The sequence below is a fragment of the Dromiciops gliroides genome, chromosome 3 (assembly GCF_019393635.1).
Source record: "Dromiciops gliroides isolate mDroGli1 chromosome 3, mDroGli1.pri, whole genome shotgun sequence".
Classification (NCBI taxonomy): Eukaryota; Metazoa; Chordata; class Mammalia; order Microbiotheria; family Microbiotheriidae; genus Dromiciops; species Dromiciops gliroides.
Genome location: NC_057863.1, coordinates 320,525,087 through 320,545,177, shown reverse-complemented (window position 1 = coordinate 320,545,177; position 20,091 = coordinate 320,525,087). Strand labels below are relative to the sequence as shown.

At 37.7% G+C, this 20,091-nt stretch overlaps 1 protein-coding gene across 1 annotated transcript in view; it reads right to left on the bottom strand.

The window, feature by feature from the left end:
- Window positions 1-20,091, bottom strand: part of PHLDB2 (pleckstrin homology like domain family B member 2) — a 118,318-nt gene that overhangs the window by 22,898 nt on the left and 75,329 nt on the right. Inside the window, 4 exon segments of the mRNA XM_043997054.1 lie at window positions 5,860-6,064; window positions 17,334-17,367; window positions 17,370-17,435; window positions 18,489-18,629. Coding sequence (XP_043852989.1) covers window positions 5,860-6,064; window positions 17,334-17,367; window positions 17,370-17,435; window positions 18,489-18,629 — 446 coding nt within the window.

Here is a 20,091-nt window from a genome sequence, read left to right as displayed (position 1 = left end):
CCAGGGCCAGTGCTTTATCCCTTGCACCACCTAGCTGCCCCCTTCAGGTAGCTTTCTGAGACTAAGGTACAGAGAGTTCCTCAAATGTAAGTTCTCTAAACAAATAAAATCACAGATCTAGTTTCTGATATCTATTAATGAAATAGGCATTTTCTCTCAAAGAATAGGTCCCTTGGGATGACATGGTATGGTGGAAGGCACAATGAACCCAATGTTTCCTTTAATAGAATATAAGTAGGGGCAGCTAGGTGGCGCAGCGGATAGAGCACTAGCCCTGGAGTCAGGAGTACCTGAGTTCAAATCCAGCCTCAGTCACTTAACACTTACTAGCTGTGTGACCCTGGGCAAGTCACTTAACCCCAATTGCCTCACTAAAAAAAATAATAGAATATAAGTACCTTGAGAACAGACACTGCTTTATTTTTTTTAATGTATCATCCTTGCCTATGATGTGTAGTACATACTAAGTGCTTAATGAATCAAATGTTATTGAGATAACTTCTATAAAGAGCCTTGTAAACCTTGAAGCTGTATGTAAATTTTATCTATCAATAACAAAATAACAATAAATGTTTGCTGGCTGACTGATATTAAAAACATTCTGGCTTTGGCACTGACTAGCAAACATGGCTGGGTCAGCTCTGCTGAGTTACTGTTGAAAAGCTTTTTCTTTTTTTTTTTTTTGCGGGGCAATGGGGGTTAAGTGACTTGCCCAGGGTCACACAGCTAGTAAGTGTCAAGTGTCTAAATCCGGATTTGAACTCAGGTCCTCCTGAATCCAGGGCCGGTGCTTTACCCACTGCGCCACCTAGCCGCCCCTGTTGAAAAGCTTTTGAACCCTGCATAGCCATATATAACCACTAGTCAGGTAGTTCAGGTAAGTAGTAGAGATGGCTAATTTTAAAATCCAGTGTATTTGGCATGGGGAGTGCACACTCTTTCCTTCTCCCTTTAGAAGCTATCTTGCCAATAAAAGGGGATAGAAGACGAGTGTTACACAGCCATGGTGCTAACCACTCCAGACTGTTGTAACATAATTTCCCTCTTTAAGCCTCTAATGGAGCCTTGGTAAGAGCACTTTAGTGAGTATTGAAAGTGCTTAAGCACATTCTTTTACTTTCAGGGAAAAAAAGAAAAAGGTAATTCATACCTCTTCAACTCTTTTATTGAGATCTTAGAGCTATTCATCCCAACAATGAGACAGGAAATTATGTGAAAGTAGAAATAAATTGTATTTGTTCCTTAAAACTAGGTAAGAGACCTTACAGACCTCTTAAGATCCAAGGTCTTTTTCACATAAATTCCTATCTCGCCATGAGTTCTGTATAGTGTCCTTGTGAAGTTGCCTCTTTCAAACCTAAGACCAAGGATTTGCACTTATCTTATCCCCATGACAACTCATCACATAAGAACCAGTCTGCTCCTTCTTCCCTACCCCCACCCCAGAAGTCTTTGAGAATACCTATTTGGTCATTCGACAATTCAGCTGGGCCAATGTCTGACACCCTTATTATGTGCAAGAAACTCTGCAGGCTGCCATCAAGACAAAAACAAAAGTCCCTGACCTTGAAGGAGCTTAAATGCATTCATTACCCCTTCCTTACTTCAGCCATCTGCAGATTTGATAAACAGCTCCTTTAAATTTACATTATTGAAGTCTGTAATAAAGATCTACTATTCCGTCTCCTGCATCCAATTCAATGGGAAATTCCTAGTTACCTGATAAAGTGAAGGTGACAACAGACATTTTGATACTGAAAGGTCAAGTGAGAAAAATCTTATCAATATTATTTGGTAAAACAAGAAGGTACCTTTTCCAATTCTTCTAGGGAAATTAATTGTGATGTAAAAAAGCCAATGGATATGCAAAGTATAGGATTTTGGAACTGGAAGGACCCATACAGATAATCTGGTTCAGGCTGGAAACTGAGGCCAGGGTATTACTATATAAAGCACATCCTACGATATGCCTGAAATGAAAAAATATCCTCCATGTGTATACACACATACACACACATGTATGTATATGTATACACACAATGTTTCATTTCCACTACTATGCCAGGAATTCAAATAACTACATTATGTGGTCCCTCTTCTACCATTGAGTTTTTCCCCCTATTATTTCTACTAGATCAAACATTGTGAATCATCTTTAGAAAAAGGTTTAAATGTCTTGTTGTCTGAAAATATCATATATAAAACCATTAGATTAATGTTGCTTGTGACTGCTCGGAGTTTATAGTTTTATGCACATATTTGGTGGAAATATTTACTTTAAAATGTAATATAAAGAACACATGCAGGCAATTTGGTGCAGAGGAAAGAGCTTTAGCTTTGAAATCAGTAGATAAGGGTTCTAATTCCTGGCTTGGCCATCCTGGATAAGTCATTTAATCTCTCGGCCTTATCTTTAAAAGAAGTTAGAAATAGATGATCTCTGTGGTCCCTTCCAGCTCTTGATCCTATGCTTATGACCCTAAAAATCTTCAAATTGATTAAGGTAGAAAATGTTCAATTTTTCAACGTCAACTGAAACCTCCGTAAACACCACATGATTCTGATGCTGTTGAATTCCAACCACTGAGTGATTTTCCCTTTTCCTAAAAATTCTGTTTTGATGCCAGCTGTAGTCATAACTGCAATGACTTCATCAATATAAATGTGTGTCCACATGGTTTAAAGTATTACCCAAGAGCCTGCCACAGGAACACAACTCACATTATCCATGTGAATTCAAAAACTACCTACAAGAAACACAGCCTCTTTTCTGGCTGGAGAACTAACATATATAAAACAATACATGGTGCTACAAGAGCATATGTTAAACAATTCCTCTATCAAAGGCAGGAACCAATTTGCCTGACCTTCCAAGGCCGCACGTATACTTTTATTCAGCCTTTTATGAGATTAAGTGACTTTTAGCATCATTTCAGTCTAGCAAATAATGATCCAAACATTAAGATTCAGATGCTCACCTCCTCCCCCAAACTCTCCATGAATTCCAATTATTTTGATCACAGTAGAACACGTCAAGGCACTATGTAAATAGTGGTTCAATCATTAATACTGGAATTTTAATAAACTGCTCTATAATTGTTCTGAAACAGCAGCATCTATTCTTTTCTCTCACATATTGCTCCTTGGCAGTACTGTTAGGCTATAGTTCACCTTTGAAATGATTTAGTTTTTTCTTTCTCAAACCCTTCAACTCATGGGTTAGTGACTTGGGTGCTTCATGAAGCTTGATAAATAACCCACTAAGCACAGTTAGGTTGTTTATTCAATGGACGTTTCTACCTAGGGTGACCACCTTGGAAAAGCAGGACATTCTCTAATACTTATATGCTGGTATTATTTCCAAAATACTTTCAAATGTACATCTTGTTTTATTTTCACAATATTTCTGTATGGAACAGAGGGGAGAACATTATTGTTTTATTCTTTGTAGACAAGAGGATCAGGACACAGAAAAGCTTCCTTAAGGGAGCAGAAAGTCAGTAGTAAGAGTCAACATTCTCCGCGTAGTGCTACTATATGTTATTGTTGTTGTTGTTTGACCTTTGTTTTCAAAGAGGATCAATGACATCATGAGGGTAATGTCTTGACTTGAAAATAAATTGGATTTAAGTGAGTCAGAGTTGTACAAAATCATCAGTCTCACTCTCTTCCAGAGTCATCAGAGTCCATTGGCAAGAAAAACGTCAAGACAATTGATGATAGCTCAGGATGTAATAGATGACCTTGGCCTTTCTATAGATTATAGTATAGGGTTTAGAGCCAGAATATGTGGGTTCAAATCCTGCCTTTACTATTTATACCCTGTGTGGCCTTGGAGAAGTCATTTAACTACCCCATATTGTCATATGCAAAATAAGAGAGTTGTAAAATGAGGGGTTTGAACTGGATACTCTGTTAAGTTACTTCCAGAGAAAATATTTGTTGATTGGCATTTCAGACCTTCCTCAATTTGGATCCAGCCTGCCATTTCAGCTTTGTCTCACACTGTTTCATACCCTTAAGTATTCTATGTCCTGCACAGACAGGCCTGCTCAACACCCCCTAATATATCTTGTACTACATTGCTGCCATCTTTGTTGATGTCATTTTTCACCTCTGGAAGGGTTTCCCCCAAACCCTAAGCTACTATGTTCATTTGCTTCTACATATTGTGTATCTAATATGTTCCATGATTGACTTTTCTATGTGTTTTTTAAACCAGAAGTAAAATTGAAAACATCTTTACAACTTTGGTACTGTTAGAATCCCTTCCTAGGATTATTCTTTTGGAAGCTGTGCCTAGGCGAGACTGGAGAAAGGAATACAAGAAGGAGGCTACTGAAATACTCTGGGTGAGGGATGTTGAGAGCCTAATCTGGGGTGGTAACTATGTAAGTGGATCAGGACTGACTTGACAGATATCATGGAGGCAAAATCAATAAGACTTGTCAACTGAATGGATATGGGAAGTGAAGGAAAGCTGAGGTGAAGAGGACTCTCAGGTAGTGAACCCCAGGGACTCAAAGGATGGTAATGCCCTCAACAGAAACAGGGGAGGTTTGAAGAAGGAACAGTGGAGTTTTAGTCTTAAATTAAAAGAGTACCATATCATCTGGAGCAACAAGATTGACCTCAGAATGCATTAAGCTAAAGCTTTAACTCTAGAGTAAGAGGAGCTGAGTTCAAATCTTGCATTTGATATTTATTAATTATGTATCTTTAGTCAAGTCATTGTGCATTCCTGAGCCAATAAAATGATTGGGGGGGTGGACTACCTCCCTGTTAAATTCTCTTCCATCTCTAGAGCTAGATCCATATGAACATCTGTCCCTCCCACAATGTCTTGCATAATATTAACCTTTAAGAGCTATCCTTCATGGAATGACTTCATTATGCAACACTTTGCTTATCTCAAAGGGACAACATAGACACAAAATGAGACAAAACAAACAAACAAACAAACAAAACCTCTAAGTATTTCAATGTTTAGTTTTAGCTAAAACTATATTACTAAAAACATACTGTAAGGACTCTGCCTCTAATGTTGGCATTTGCTGTTTTGCAGAAGTAAAGTAGTGGCTGAATAAACTACAAAGTATCAACAGGTCTAAGTCTATTAGTTCCATCTAGTTAAACCCAGAATAAAATCATGGAGTAATTGAATATAAGAGGAGAATCTATTGTACTCCATCTCATACCCAGTATGGATGGCAGGACACTGACAGAAAATGAATGTAAAGGGCCACTTTTCTTTGCCTAGAAAACATTTCTGTTTGGCCGTGGCATTTGGATTTTGAAACTAAAATTGACTTTTGTTGCAGGTGTCCAAATGTTGGAACAGTGCATATGATGTCAGGTCTTTTGTTTGCTTTGGTTTTTTGTTTTGTTTTTTATTTTAGTGAGGCAATTGGGGTTAAGTGACTTGCCCAGGGTCACACAGCTAGTAAGTGTTAAGTGTCTGAGGCTGGATTTGAACTCAGGTACTCCTGACTCCAGGGCTGGTGCTCTATCCACTGTGCCACCTAGCTGCCCCTGATGTCAGGTCTTTTAATGTATAGATTGGTTTTTTACTTAATTCCTTTCTCCTTCTCTTCTTCGTCCTCCTCCTCCTCCTCCTCTTCTTCTCTCCTTTCCTTTCCTTTCCTCTCGTCTCCTCTCCTCTCCTCTCCTCCCCTCCCCTCTCCTCTCCTTCCCTTTCCGTCCTTTCTTAAAAATTCTTTGTTATAGAAGATAGATGGTAGAGGGGCATGGATACAGAAGGAAGATCCATAAAAATCTACTTTTATAAAACCTTGAACTCCAGTAATGGCCTTGCTTTTTTGAAATGAACAGATGTCTTTTCTAAATCAGAAATCTTACCTGGAGATATTGTCAGGAGAGCAAGCAGAGAGGCTGGTTTCCATGCTGTCAGAGCTATCTATGCTCAAAGTATCAAAGGCATGATCCTTGTAGCTATGATCTGGGTATTGGAAACTATTCAAATAGACATTTGATTCTGATGCAGTTCGGTTGTAAAAATCAGATTTCTGCCTTTGTCCTTCATTCATCTGTTGGTGATTATACCCTAAAAGAACCACATGCAAAAAAAAAAAGTTAGTCTCTTTCATTTTTCAGTCTTGAGATCTCATTAAAAAGAAAAGAGCCTACAAACCCATAGGCAGCAATCAAAAACATGTGCAAATGAATCCTGAGTCCTGTTCGAATTTGTTTCTAGGCAGATATGATCAAAGAAACTCAGTGCAGTCTCACACCTCAAGCAAAAGAGAAAGAATCGAAGAAGGGTCTTTATGAGAGCTTTCTCTTATGAACAAATCCTGGGATTCAGGTAGCTCATTTCACACACTGCTCCTCAATAGCTCCTACCCAGTCACTTCAAACCCATGAGGACACTGGACAAATAAACACAAAAGACTAAAACTTGGGTAATAAAGAATCAAGACTTTGGATGGCTCCTTGTAGAGCTGGTTTAAGTGCCAAACTACTGGAAGGAAATCTGGTTAAGAGACTTTCCATGGTTTTTGTAGAAGTGAGAAGCAAGACAAAAGTCAGCATCCTTTACCACCACTACTACAGATAGTCAAGAGGATCAGCTCAAGCAAGTCATGCACGGAACCTCTCTGGACCTCAGCTTCTTCCTCTATAAATTAAAGGTCTTGGACTATATCACCTCTAATGATACTTTTGGGTTTTCAGTTTAGATCTTTTATTTTCCTTCTCTTTTCTTTTTCAGCTTCCCTCAATGGCCTGGGATTTATTTTCTTAAAAATTCAAAGGTGATCCTTTCTATAGAAGCTCTCCATCCCACTCTCACATCAATCTAAAACATTGAGGCATCAGAATTTTGGAAACGATGTAGGCAAAGGCAGGTGATCAGACTTCTGTGACACAATAGCCCTAAGCACAGCTGTTTCATCTCTTATACTAGATCATGAAAACCATAGACTTACTTGAACAGCCCATAGCATTTGTTGTATCATTACAGTTAACCGATTCTTGTCACTTAAAAAAAAATGACCCTCAGAGAATTTTAACCTGCCGATTTATACTTATGTTGTGAAGCACTTCTCTTGTAACTACCCTGGCTATAGCCAATGATGGGGCATGATTTTACCAAAATAATAGTTTGGGTTTGGTTCCCTCTGAGTAGGAATTATCCATACTAATGTGGAAAGGTGGCATAAAAAAATTAAATTCCCAGTTAATAAAACAAAACAAAAAACCCCTATCCACTGTGTTTTAGTCAGACAGATCTGAGTGGAGATGGATTCCCCCTTTTGTCTATTAAATGTTCATCGCTCATCTAATAATTCCCTGACCCAATAAGTTTTCTATGAGGGCCACTAACAACTTGACAAAATTGGCTGATTTGATCTTCAGCTCCTTTTCTCTCTTGCTTTGGTAAGGGGCTGCTAATTAGGGGTGAAGTGGCCAAAAGACAAGTGATAGGAAGAAGGAATGAAAATTAATCTCAAATTGGTTCATCAATGCATTGACTAACTATATTTATGGCAATTGACCATAAAACTTCTATTTAAATAGCAACTGTATCATCGTTAACACAGTATTACAGTACCAGTCATTTCTTCAGAATGACGATTAGATCCATGCAGAGCATTCATGCTATTAAGTGGTTTGGGACATTCCAAGCAATAAAGTGAAAATTTTGCTCTTAAAAATTAAGTAATTTCTGGGGAAACATTAACATCTCGTTGATATAAATTGTCATTGTACATGAAAATTCTTCCAAAAATGAATAAATCAAGCAAATGACTTAAAGGAAGGCAGTGAAATAGAAAGCATATTATGAGATCTTGTGATATTATGAACCTTCATCATATAGACAAGGAAATAAAAGCATGGCATAAAGATGAGTGGAGCTTCTGTCTTAAAATACACCAAAGGGCAGAACATTGTACTAGTTCTTTAAATTTACCTTTGATATTTGAACCTTTGGAATGACTAATTGCTCCTTTTAAAGTGTTTTCCATGATTCATTATGAAAGAAGAAAACAAGAATTATTTGAAAAGACTGTACAAGTGAACATTCCTTTGGCCTTTGAACAAAGGCTCACAGCTCATAAAATTTCCAATGGGCAACAGTCACATTAAAGAGATTTCCTTACTTAGCAGTGAAAAATGACTGCCCAATATATACAGTAATGTGGTAGAAAATACACAAGAGTGAGTCATAAAATAATTTATTTTCTTCCTTTCTTTTTAAAATAAGGTTGGCATGGCCCCCCCCACTTCCGCTTCTTGAATACCAGTGATTTAAGGCAATCCATCATTTGCACAGCAATTGAGATTCATTTTTAGGAGCAAAATATCATTTTTATATTTCTAAATGCACATGACCCACAGCTGCTATGAAAAAGGCTTTGTTTTGTTTTAAATGTAATGAGTTACATAATTATGAAATATGTAAACAATAATCAACCTTCACTGTTCCTTAGCGATATAGGCAGGTTAGTAAAATTACTGATTTTAATACAGGGACACTGAGGCACATGTAATAATAATAGCTAACATTTATATAGTGCTTACTTTTGCCAGACACTGTGCTAATTGATTTACAATTATTGTCCCATTTGATCCTCAAAACAACTGTGGGAGGGAGGTACTATTATTATCTCCATTTTACACATAAGGAAACTAAAACAAACAGAAGTTAAGAGCCTTGCTCAGGGTCACACAAGTGACCGGAGTGTTGAAGGCTGGATTAGAACTCAGGTCTTCCCGATTCCAGAATTGGCAAGTTATCCATTATGCTACCTAGCTGTACTTAGAATAATGTATAAGTAGAGGCTGGTCATAAAACACTATCTCTCGTACCTATGTCAGTAGCCTGCTTTAAGTGCCACCTCTCAGAGCAAGTGCTATACACCACTGATCCAGAAGCATAAACAATATTTATTTCTAGGGGCGCACTAGGTGGAGCAGAGGATAGAGCACCAGCCCTGCGAGTCAGGGCCCGTGAGTTCAAATCCAGCCTCAGAAACCTAACACCATACTAGCTATGTGACCCTAGGCAAATCACTTAACCCCAATTGCCTCACCAAAAAAAAAATTATATATTCTTCTCCAAGCTGAGAGAAATTATTATTTCTATCATATTAATAACCCATTATTGAATTAGGACTAAGATTTCCCTCCTTTTATTTCCTCATTCAGAATCAACCCCTGTAGGCTATTCAGACAGCCTTTGAAGGGCAGAACTGATGATAGATGAAATATTGGGTGAGAAGCAGGCAAACTGGGAAAACTTAGATCTGATCAAAAGATAAACAAATTTTAATTTAGGCACATTGATAGATTCTGGTCCATTGTATTTTAGTCAGACAAGTCTGAGTAGAAATGGATTCTCCCTTTTGACTCTATTGCCCTAGACAGGGGTAGCATAATATTGATAAGTCTCTTTTTCCAATGGTGTGTGATCAGGTCATGTCCCTTAGAAGCTCTTTGGATAAGCCATCTTTTATAATATTCATTCTCTCATTATTAATAAACCAATCAGAGTTGATTTCTACCTCAGGAACACCCATTCCTCCAAGGGCATGTCAGCCTGAGTGTGTGATGAAATAATGAGATTTAGCAGATACTCAAAGACCCACCTGGAGATTAATTGAATTCACTGATTGAATCAAGTGAGAGTGATTAACTGCTGGATTAGCCTCTTCAGTTAACTAGATTGTAATCACACTTGAGAACACCTTCAGAACCCAATGGATTTGGATGATGCCAACAGTCAGCTTGAAGCAGTGTGTAAGGACCGCCTCTGTTCCAGACCTATAAAAAGCTTCCACAATCAGCTTGCTGGAGAGTTCCTGATTAAAGCAGGCTGGTGGCAGAGGACTTGAGGAAGAACCCAACCAGGCTAGGTAGACTTCTTTTTCTTAACTTTCTGAACTCCTTGTAAATATCTGTATGCTTTAATAAATGTTTAATGTCCAAAGACTGGTGCTGAAGCTTCTAAATTTAAGGCACCCACAATATAGATTTTAAAACTCACAGTTGGTTCCATGAGGGTCTTTGGTTATATGAGATGGCCAATGACCTTCCTTTTGTAATTATTCTCTGGCCATAATTAATAAAATGATTATATTAATAAAATTAATAAAATGATTAATTACCCAGAAATTATGTCTCCCTAAACTATTCATGATCTTTCTCAATTGTCCTTCTTCTATTATAAGAAACTAACCTTAAGTCCCAGAGTCAGACAAACTCCTAAGAAATGTTCTAAGAACCACTTTACTTTGTGTTGGAATTTTTTTTCTTTCTTCTTTTTTTTTTTTCCTTTTTAGAGGCAGTCAGGGTTAAGTGACTTGCCCAGAGTCACACAGCTAGTAAGCATCTGAGGCTGGATTTCAACACAGGTCCTCTTGACTCTAGGGCCAGTGCTCTATCCATTGCACCACCCTCTGTGTTAGATTTCAACAGGTAAGTCATTATACCCATCCCAGCCACTATGTTAAAATTTTCTTTGTGGTGCTTTGAACAATTGCTGCAATCTATGTTTCTACGGCACCATAATAATCTCTCTATTTCTCTTTATTGTTGTTGTTCATTGTTTCAGTGCTATCTGACTCTGTGATTTTCTTGGCAAAGATACTGGCATGGTTTGCTATTTCCTTCTTGAGCTCATTTTAAAGATGAGGAAACTGAGGCAAACAGGGTTAAGTGATTTGCCCAGGATCACAAAGCTCATAAATGTCTGAGGCCTGATTTTAACTCAGGAAGATGAGTCTTACTAGCTCCAGGCCAGTGCTCTATCCACTTCACCACGTAGCTGACCAATCTATACTTCAAAAAGGACTGTTTTTAAGTAATTCTAAATAACATGCAAATATGAAAAGAAAGGATACAATAAAGCTGACCACTTACATATTGGCTTTAAGAGTTGAACAATTTATATATATATACATACATATATATAATGCACATATATGTGCATGTATGCATATGTATACATATATGCTAAACAAACACTAATATTCACTGAACCATTATCTTTAATCTTTTGTCACCTTCTAAAACCATTTACAACCATGTGTCTCCATAGGCATCAGGCGATCAAGTTTTTGGTTTTCTGTATCTGAACACAGATAATCTTTCTGCCATTAAAACAACACTGGAGCTTCGACCATCCATCTCAGGGGCAGCTAGGTGGCGCAGTGGTATAGAGCACTGGCTCTGAATTCAGGAGGACCTGAGTCCAAATCCAGCTTCAGAACACTTGACACTTACTAGTTGTGTGGCCCTGGGCAAGTCACTTTAACCCTCATTTCCCACAAAAAAAAAAAAAGAATCCATCCAAAGCCTTTAAATATATAATCTTCCTCCCTCCCTCCCTCCTTGCTTCCTTCCTTCCTTCCCTGCTTTCTTGCTTGTCTCCTTCCTTTCTTTCTTTCATCTTGATTTACTTATTTACATTAAACATTCATTCATCATTTAAAAATTCTGAGGTCCCCGATATCTCCTTCCCCCAACCCTCCTCCCGCATTGAGAAGGCAAGCAATATGATACTCATTATATATGTGAAGTCATGCAAAACATGTTTCCATATTAGAGATGTTACCAAAAAGGAAAAATAAAGGGGAAAAAAAAGCTTTAATCTAAAGTTGGAATTTGTGAGTTTTCTCTCTGGATGGTAGATAGCATAAAATATAGACAACCAATCCTTACTTGCACTGAACTTTCCAGCCACGGATCTTGGACCGTAGTTACTTGATTGTCCCCAAACTCCAAAGTTTTAGCAAGAATAGTGAGTGGCCAAAGTCCTGTACATCAACAGTGTGAGTTTGATCCAAAATACAGTTATCCCTCACATCCTGACTTTCCCCCATTGCGGTTATGATAAATCGTGGGTCAGCATAAGAATTAAATGGTAAAAATGTTTTTGGTGTTTTATGGAAGCCACAGACAATGCAGAAAAAGTTTAGAAACTCAGAAATACATAAAATTATGTGCATGATATTGTATAATGTCAACATATTTTATCTCTTATTATCATAATAATTCAAACTTCTTCTCTGGTATAAAAGGGAGGGCCTAAAAAATTTTATGTGAATTTTCCAGATTGCACTGAGCATGAGCCCCTAAGCCAGTGATATGGAAGGAAAACTGTAATTGGAGCAAAGGCTTTCCACTTCAGGCATAAACCTGCATGTGATTACATCACTAAAAACAAGGCCATTTCTTTTGATTGGCCACTGAAAGACCAAATTAGCAGAGGAAAACAAACCAGGCCTTCCAACATCTCAGATAACCTGTGGTAGAGGAGGCCCCTTCGTTTTCTTTAATTTAAAGAAACACGGTAATCTACTGCTATTGAGGGAGGAGGTAAGGAAAAGAGTAGCAGAAGGAAACAACTAAGCCTTCCAATGTCTCAGATAACCCTACCTGTTTCATATACGCAGAAAAATTAATTTTCAGTAGAGCAGGAAAGAAATGCAACAGGTGGGAAGGGATTTTAGAACACTTCACACCCTTCATGTACTAACACAAAAGTAGTTTCTTGGAGAACTCACTCAAAGCATGAGGAGAGAACAGGTTAGAGGCTAAGTCTATTTATTCAAAACCGCAGATACAAGGTACTACTACAAATTCCACAATCTGATATCATTTCTTCCTGTGTTTACCACATCAGAATTAGGAGAACCCAAAGATCCAATATGTTAATGAATCACACCTCTTCCTCTTCTTTCCCATAAACATTCTTTAGTATGGAAGTCATAGATCAGAGATCTGGAGGATGATGGGAACTCAGAAGCCAAGCCCACTCACTTTGCAGATGAGGAAACACAGGCAGGTACAGGGAGCAGGTGACTTGCCAAGGTCATACAGGCAGTTACTGTCAGAGGCAGAATTTCAACCCAGGTACTCTGAATCTGAGCCACTGTCCTTCCCACTACACTACATAGACTCCCTCATAAAGTGATAGTAACTTGCCAAATCTTGTGATGGATTGGATTCTGAAGGTTCATGGCTATTCAGATATAATTAATCATGAATGTGATAATGTGGTCAACATTGTAACAAACATTAGAGATAATTTAGAAAAAGAAAAGATATAGATTATTTAGATGGATTAAAGAGAGCAAAACCAGTCAGTATTTCATCAAATCAGCACCCCATAGTCACCTGCTGAAAAATTCACTCTTCCTAATCCAGTCCAGAAGAAAGGGAAAGATTATAGTACATGTCACAAATGAAGAAAGTTGTAGAGAGAAAGGACGGAGATGCAGGTATCCCAGGATCATGAAGGATGACAATGAGATATGAAAAACATACAATGAATACTGCCAAGATATAGAGTTTAAGTCAGTGAGAATGTTAGTAAATAATCCAACTCTTCCCTTACAAAACAATTACTCTAGTTCATATTTCCCAATTACACTATAGATTATAAATATACAAGACTCAAGTTAAAAAGGGACAAAAATAGTTATATTGCATAGGCTAACTTTCTTTTTTTTAAGAATATTATTATTAGGTCAAACACAAACATTCCTCAAGCCATTATCAAATGAGAAGAAAAAATAAGCCCACCACCAACAAATGTTCCTTTGCAAAAGAGACAATGTCAGATACTTTCACAAAGTAAATATTAATGCCTTTAAAAATAGAAATTCCAAACTCTTCCTATGACTGAGGTGTCATATTTTTATAACTTTTTAATAATCTCTTGTTTAACCATTTCTAAATGTAACCCATTAACCCTTTTTTAAAAAGAGAGATGATAATGCTTTTTTTTTGTCATTCATTCATTTTTCCTACCTTCTGCCCCCTTCACCATTATCCTCTCCCCCCAGTAAATAGGCTTCCATAGAATGGTGTAAAAGGACAGGTAGGTAGAGCAGTGGATAAAGTGCTGGGCCTGGATCAGGAAGAATCATATTCCTGAAATTAAAAAGCTATGTAACCCTAAGCAAAGTCATTAAACCTTGTTTGCCTCAGTTTCCTCATCTGGAAAATGAGCTGGAGAGGAAATGGAAAACCACTCCAGTGTCTTTGGCAAGAAAGCCTCAATGGAGTCATGAAGACGTTGGACATGACTGAAAGGACTGAAGAAAAAGAAGAATGATTGAAAGGCTAAATCTCCAGATGTCTCTTTCTAGTTATGAAAAGGAGTTAACAGCATGATCTGCCTCAAGCCCTCATCAAGATCTACACCTTTCCCCTTATTTGGGTTCATGTTTAGCAAACAATGTCTCCACCACTCTAGTGTTTCCAATATCATCTGACCCTGGAATAAAGAATAAAAACTTGAAGGACTGCCTATTAGCAGCAGCTGCCCACAAATCAACAGCAGCTGCAAACATATATTTTAGTTTCTAGAGTATGTGGTAAATTTTGTCTAGGTTTTCAAATGAAAATTTAGATTCATGGTGATGCTAAGCCACTATAGCATTGTACAAAACTTTAAAATCAGAGTATATTTTATCCTGGAAGATGACTTCACAGTAACCTTTTAATCATTTTCTTTTCTTTTCTTTTCTTTTTTTAAATAAACATTTTTATTTTAAGTTCTGAGTTCCAAATTGTATCCTTCCTTCTCTCCCTCCTCTCTGAGCTCTTCGAGGTGGTAAGCAATCAGTTAATCATCAGCTTAAACCAGAAAAAGCACACATTATCTCATTCAAAAAGGGTGTCCTACCTTTTTTGGATTTTCCTGCATTTGAAAAAAGACAAAAGGACAAAGATCTTACTCATTCTGATACTCACATGAGTGTTTTTCATTACTCTTTACCAGAACAAACAAACTTTAAAACTAAAAGCATTAATATTCTGTTATGGATAGTTCCCAAACTGTATTATGTGAGTGATGCTATGTACAACACTGTCCTTGAGATATCATGAACAGCAGCAAAGAAGTAGCTTGTCACTGGTTTTATTTTAGTTAATGTTGCAATGGTAAAAGATAGTAACATGCTACACTTATAACTAACTTAAGACCATGACATGCATCCAATTCTGAAAGCATTTTACTGTCATATTTATAATGAAATCAGCCAATATTTCCCAACAACATTAGGGCCGAGTCCTCTGCTTTTTGGCAGGCCACCAATGTGCTTAGCAAAAACAAAACTCTAACCCACAAAAATTAATAAACAACAATAATTCCACCAACTCTATAATTACAAAATGAAGACAAGTGCTCTAGCATCACATTAAAGCTTGCTCTCTCTCCAAGGAAGTACAAAAATAAGTCCTAGAACTGTTACTTATGTCAATCTAAAAGCACACTTTAAATGCCCTTGTCACTTTGTGGAACAAGTTACGGAGGATTAACCTTTAAGAAAATAGTTAAGCAATATACTTTCTCTTAATGGGAGTTGGGGGGAGGGAATCTTTGTAATTTCAATGTGTCTCTCTAACCACTAAGGCCATACGCATTTTAAACATGACATGTGTTATTGAGTCCCTTTCAGTTGTGCTCATTCTTTGTGACCCCATTTAGGATTTTCTTGCAAAGATGCTAGAGTGGCTTGCCATTTCCTTCTCCCGCCTCACTGTACAGGATGAGGACACTGAGGAAGACAGGGTAAGTGACTATGCTCAGGGTCACATAGCTAGTTAAATGTCAAGTATCTGAGGCTGGATTTGAACTCAGGTCCTCCTGAATCCGGGGCCGGTGCTTTATCCACTGTACACCCTAAGCTGCCCCTGTTGTGCATGTTTGATTTGAACATCCTACTTGGGGAAACAGAAAACTATCAGAAATAGGGCAACACTGCAACATTTTTTCTTCAGTAGAATTAACATAACACATCTTCACAAAGGGTCTTGCCAATAATGTTGATAAACTCATTTTTGTTTGTTTGTTTGTTTGTTTTGGGGCAATGAGGGTTAAGTGACTTGCCCAGGGTCACACAGCCAGTAAGTATCAAGTGTCTAAGACCAGATTTGAAATCAGGTCCTCCTGAATCCAGGCCAGTGCTTTATCCACTATGCCACATGGCTGTCCCCCCACTATGCCACCTGGCTGCTCCCGATAAACTAATTTTTTAACGTAAGCTTTCACTATAAACTATTTCTTACTTTCATCTTAAAAAACCCAACACTTTCTATATAGCAAGAATGATTCCCCTCCCCAACCCTCAATCTTTTTCATGAATGATTGTTTCACCAAAAAAAAAAAAATGTAAGCACATATAACATATTTAAAATGCTACCTTTTTAGGAGAAGGGAGGGAAGAAGAAAATTTGCAACTAAACTTTTTTAAAAAAATGAATGTTAAAAAATTGTCTTTACATGTAATTGGAAACAAAATAGTAATTTATAAATATGTAAGCATTTGAATGGCTCTGATTTATGTCTTTTTGGTTAATTTAGTGACTCACTGAAGCTTTGTTGTCTATGTACCCAGTGGCAAAAGTACATTAAAAAAAAAGTTCTATAAAACAGGAAGTAAGGGAAAACTATTCAATAGAAATGGGTTTTGCTCCACCTGTGCTCCCTGGTGAATGACAGCCTGACTGGAACTCATTCCATCATAGCTTACAAAACTACAGCTCATGGAATGTTTTTCATCAAGCCTTTTATTGCTTAGGAGATTGTCTCATTCTCTGTATTTGTATTTTCAGAATCAAGCATAGTGCCTAGCACATTGTAAGTTGTTTATTGCTTGACTGACTTACATTCTTTCTCTCTTTTCTGAGTTAAAGGGGAAATAAATAGACACAAGTCTCAGTGACTGGATTTACTTTATTCAAATCTTGCCCTTTATATTTCTCTTATAAAAAAAATCAGTTACTTTAGTTTCTGTTAACTGATTGGGGCAGCAAAAAGCATCCCCAAAGTAAACTACTCAATGAATGAAGAATAAATTCATGAACTAAGCAACAAATATGTATGTGGTGTATATTTCTTCAGCATAGATATTTAACTTTAGAAATCAGATGTCAGTTATTTGCACATTATTTTAATCCTTCTTTACCTCGGAGGCAGATAGGTGGTTCAGTGGATAGAGCACTGGGTGTGGAGTCGGAAAACCTGAGTTCAAATCCAGCCACAGATAGTTACTAGCTATGTGATCCTGGGCAAGTTACTTAACCTATTTGCCTCAGTTTCCTCATCTATAAAATGATCTGAAGAAGGGAATGGCAAACCACTCCATTATCTTTGCCAAGAAAACCCCAAATGGGGTCACAACGAGTCAGCAACAGCTAAACAATAAAAAACAATGATAATAATAACTCCTCAAGACTGAAACGACTGAAACAACAACAAAATCTAGAGCTGGGGTTGACACCCTGTTATCTTAAACACTAAAGCAAATAAAATACAAATGTTACAGAAGCAGGGTTGTGTTTCAAAAGTTCTGTACCTTTGTGCATCCTCCTCGATTCTGAATCTTTGGCATCCGGTTGCCAGGGAGTGAGGGGAGGACGCTGCCACAGCTATTACTCTGTCCTAGGGGCAGGTGACCCTAGCAGAAAATCACAAAGGAATCCTTAGGCAAATGGCAGCCAGAACAATGCTTCAGGGAAAAAAATAAAAAAGAGTGTTCTAGCACCTAAGAGAAGGCTCTTGCCTTTAGGTGAGCAGAACCACATAGCAAAGGCCAGTTTCTATCTCCTGACAAGGCGCATGGAGACTGGACAGAATTTACTACTGTAACTCTAAGGATATGCAAGTGGGAGCCCCCACTCCGCAGAGGGGTTGGCCAGGCTTTACCATGCATGAGGAATAATGTGAGCAGGAATGCTGCTACCTGCAACTGAGGAAGGGAAGATCACCCTATTTTGACATACAGCACAGTTTAGTGCCGAAATGGACTTTAGAGGTCTATCCAACCTGGCTCCCTTAAACAGCTTAAATGCAACCCTCTGAAAGAGGACTTTCTTTGTTCTTGCTTCTGCCACACCCTTCAACAACCCCACTTATGTACTCTTTGAGATCACCTCCTATTTGCACCGTATATATCTTGTATGATCAAATGAGATAATATCTGGAAAATGCTTATCACAATGCCTGGCACTTGCTTCCTCTCCCTTTCCTTCCATTGAATTAATATAGTTGTTGGCATGTTGTCTCCCTCATTATAATATGTGCCCCTTAAGGTCAGGGGCTTTTATTTGGGTGATGGAGTATCCCCAGTGCTTAGCATAGTACCTAGCATGTAATAAGCACTGACTGTGTTTGTTGATATAAATGCTTCATTTACTTACATTGTACAAATAAAGATACTGAAGACTGAAGGGTTTAAGTGACCTGCTCGAGGTCACACAGTATATAGTGGTTGGGATTTGAACCTAGATCCCATGACCCCAAATCAACACTTCTCTCGTATACCAGGCTGCATCTTCATTGTCTCCACTTAGCAACTAGCAGTATGGCAGTTTATTACCTGTGTGTGTATGTGTGTGTGTGTGTGTGTGTGTGTGTTTTAAATCAGGCTGTTTTATAAATTTTCTTACATTTAATGCTCTTTCTAGCAATTACACTAAATATGTAGGTGTTTCCCTTTTCCACATCTCACCTTGGGAGTGATACTTCTTCCCATAGTAGCACTGCTGAAATGTGGAGATACTGAAGGAGTAGTTTTCTTCCGAGGCAAGGTATCACTTAGATAGAGTCCTTCCTTGTGTTGTTTCTTCCTCTCTTCAAGATTTCTAAAGTGCTTTAAATGCAAATCACAAAGCAAATTGGGAAATTCTGAGTAACTGAAATAGACACACTTAAGGAAACAACATTCAGCACAGATCAGAATGGAGTTAACTGGCTTGGAAATTTGCCATAGCCTATGTTTTTGATTGCCTTTACATTTACTTTCACTAAAATGTAGACTTAGGAATAATGGCTATTCTAGAATTTTGGAGCTGGAAGAACATTTAAGAGAGGACATCTATTCCAACTCATCTTGCAGACGTATTAAGAAATTAAGGAGCAAAGAGGTAAACTTTCTTGCCCAAAGTCACACAACTTCTTCAAAGCAAACCTGAGTTAAACCCTGGTCCCCAGACCAGATGCATGGACACTGACAGGATTTACTATTACAACTTTAAAAATACTAAAAATGACCACTCCTCAACTTTCACTTTTGTTAATGTCTCCAGAAGACTTACAAATTATTATCATGATCCCCCTGTGGATGGTGAAGCATCCAGTTGACAGGGGAGATAAGTAGTTTTTCCCCCCGTCTCTCTTGACAGTTCTTAGAAATGAATGAGAAAATAGGAACAGAGTTAAAAAGAGAGTAAAGGTAGAAAATGGAGAGAAAGAACAAGTAAGCAGGGAAACTGTTTTAAAATCTAATTACAGTTTGATCATTTTCAAACACAAGCCTTAAATCCACATATTGTTCTCATAGTCAGTGTTCTCTTGGGTATCACACTTGTATTAAATGCCTTTGTCAAGGGGTGCCAAACAGCAATTTTCCTCCAGTTTAAACTCTCCTGCAGAGTATTTTATTTCTTTGGTTTCCTGACGAAGAATATATGTAAGTTTTACCATCCTAAAATATATCCAAATTTTTCTTGACAAAAACACGTCACGGACAATAGGGGATTTACTTACTGGGGTTACCTGTTGGGAAACATCACACTAACAAAAGACTTTTCAGACAAATTAAAAGCTAAATGTGTATTATGAACAGAAATGTTGGAATCCACAGTCCTGAACCTGGCTTTCCCCTTCCCCCCACCCACATTCCCAAAGGATGCATGTTGTAACAGAAAGATCAGAGAGACCAGGAAGAAGACTTCAGTTTTAATCTTGCCTTTGCTGCAACCTGATTGTGTGATGTTCGGCAAGACCCTGCCTCTGATTCCAGTATCTGTACATGTAAAATAGGGATTATGACACCAGAACTATCAATCACAGAGCTCTTGTGGGCAAAGTATTTTGTTAATTGTGAGGTAGTGTATCTTCCATAGACTTAACAAAGAAAACATGATGTTAAATTCTTTATAAACAATATTATAAATACTCAATTTGTTAAAAAGTGTTGCAGAAGAGCTTGACAACTTTACTATGGTGCCTAGTATATTATTAATAAACAATATATATACTTATATATAAATTAAAAGTATTTTTATTGGGGGCAGCTAGGGGACACAGTGGATAAAGCACCAGTCCTAGAT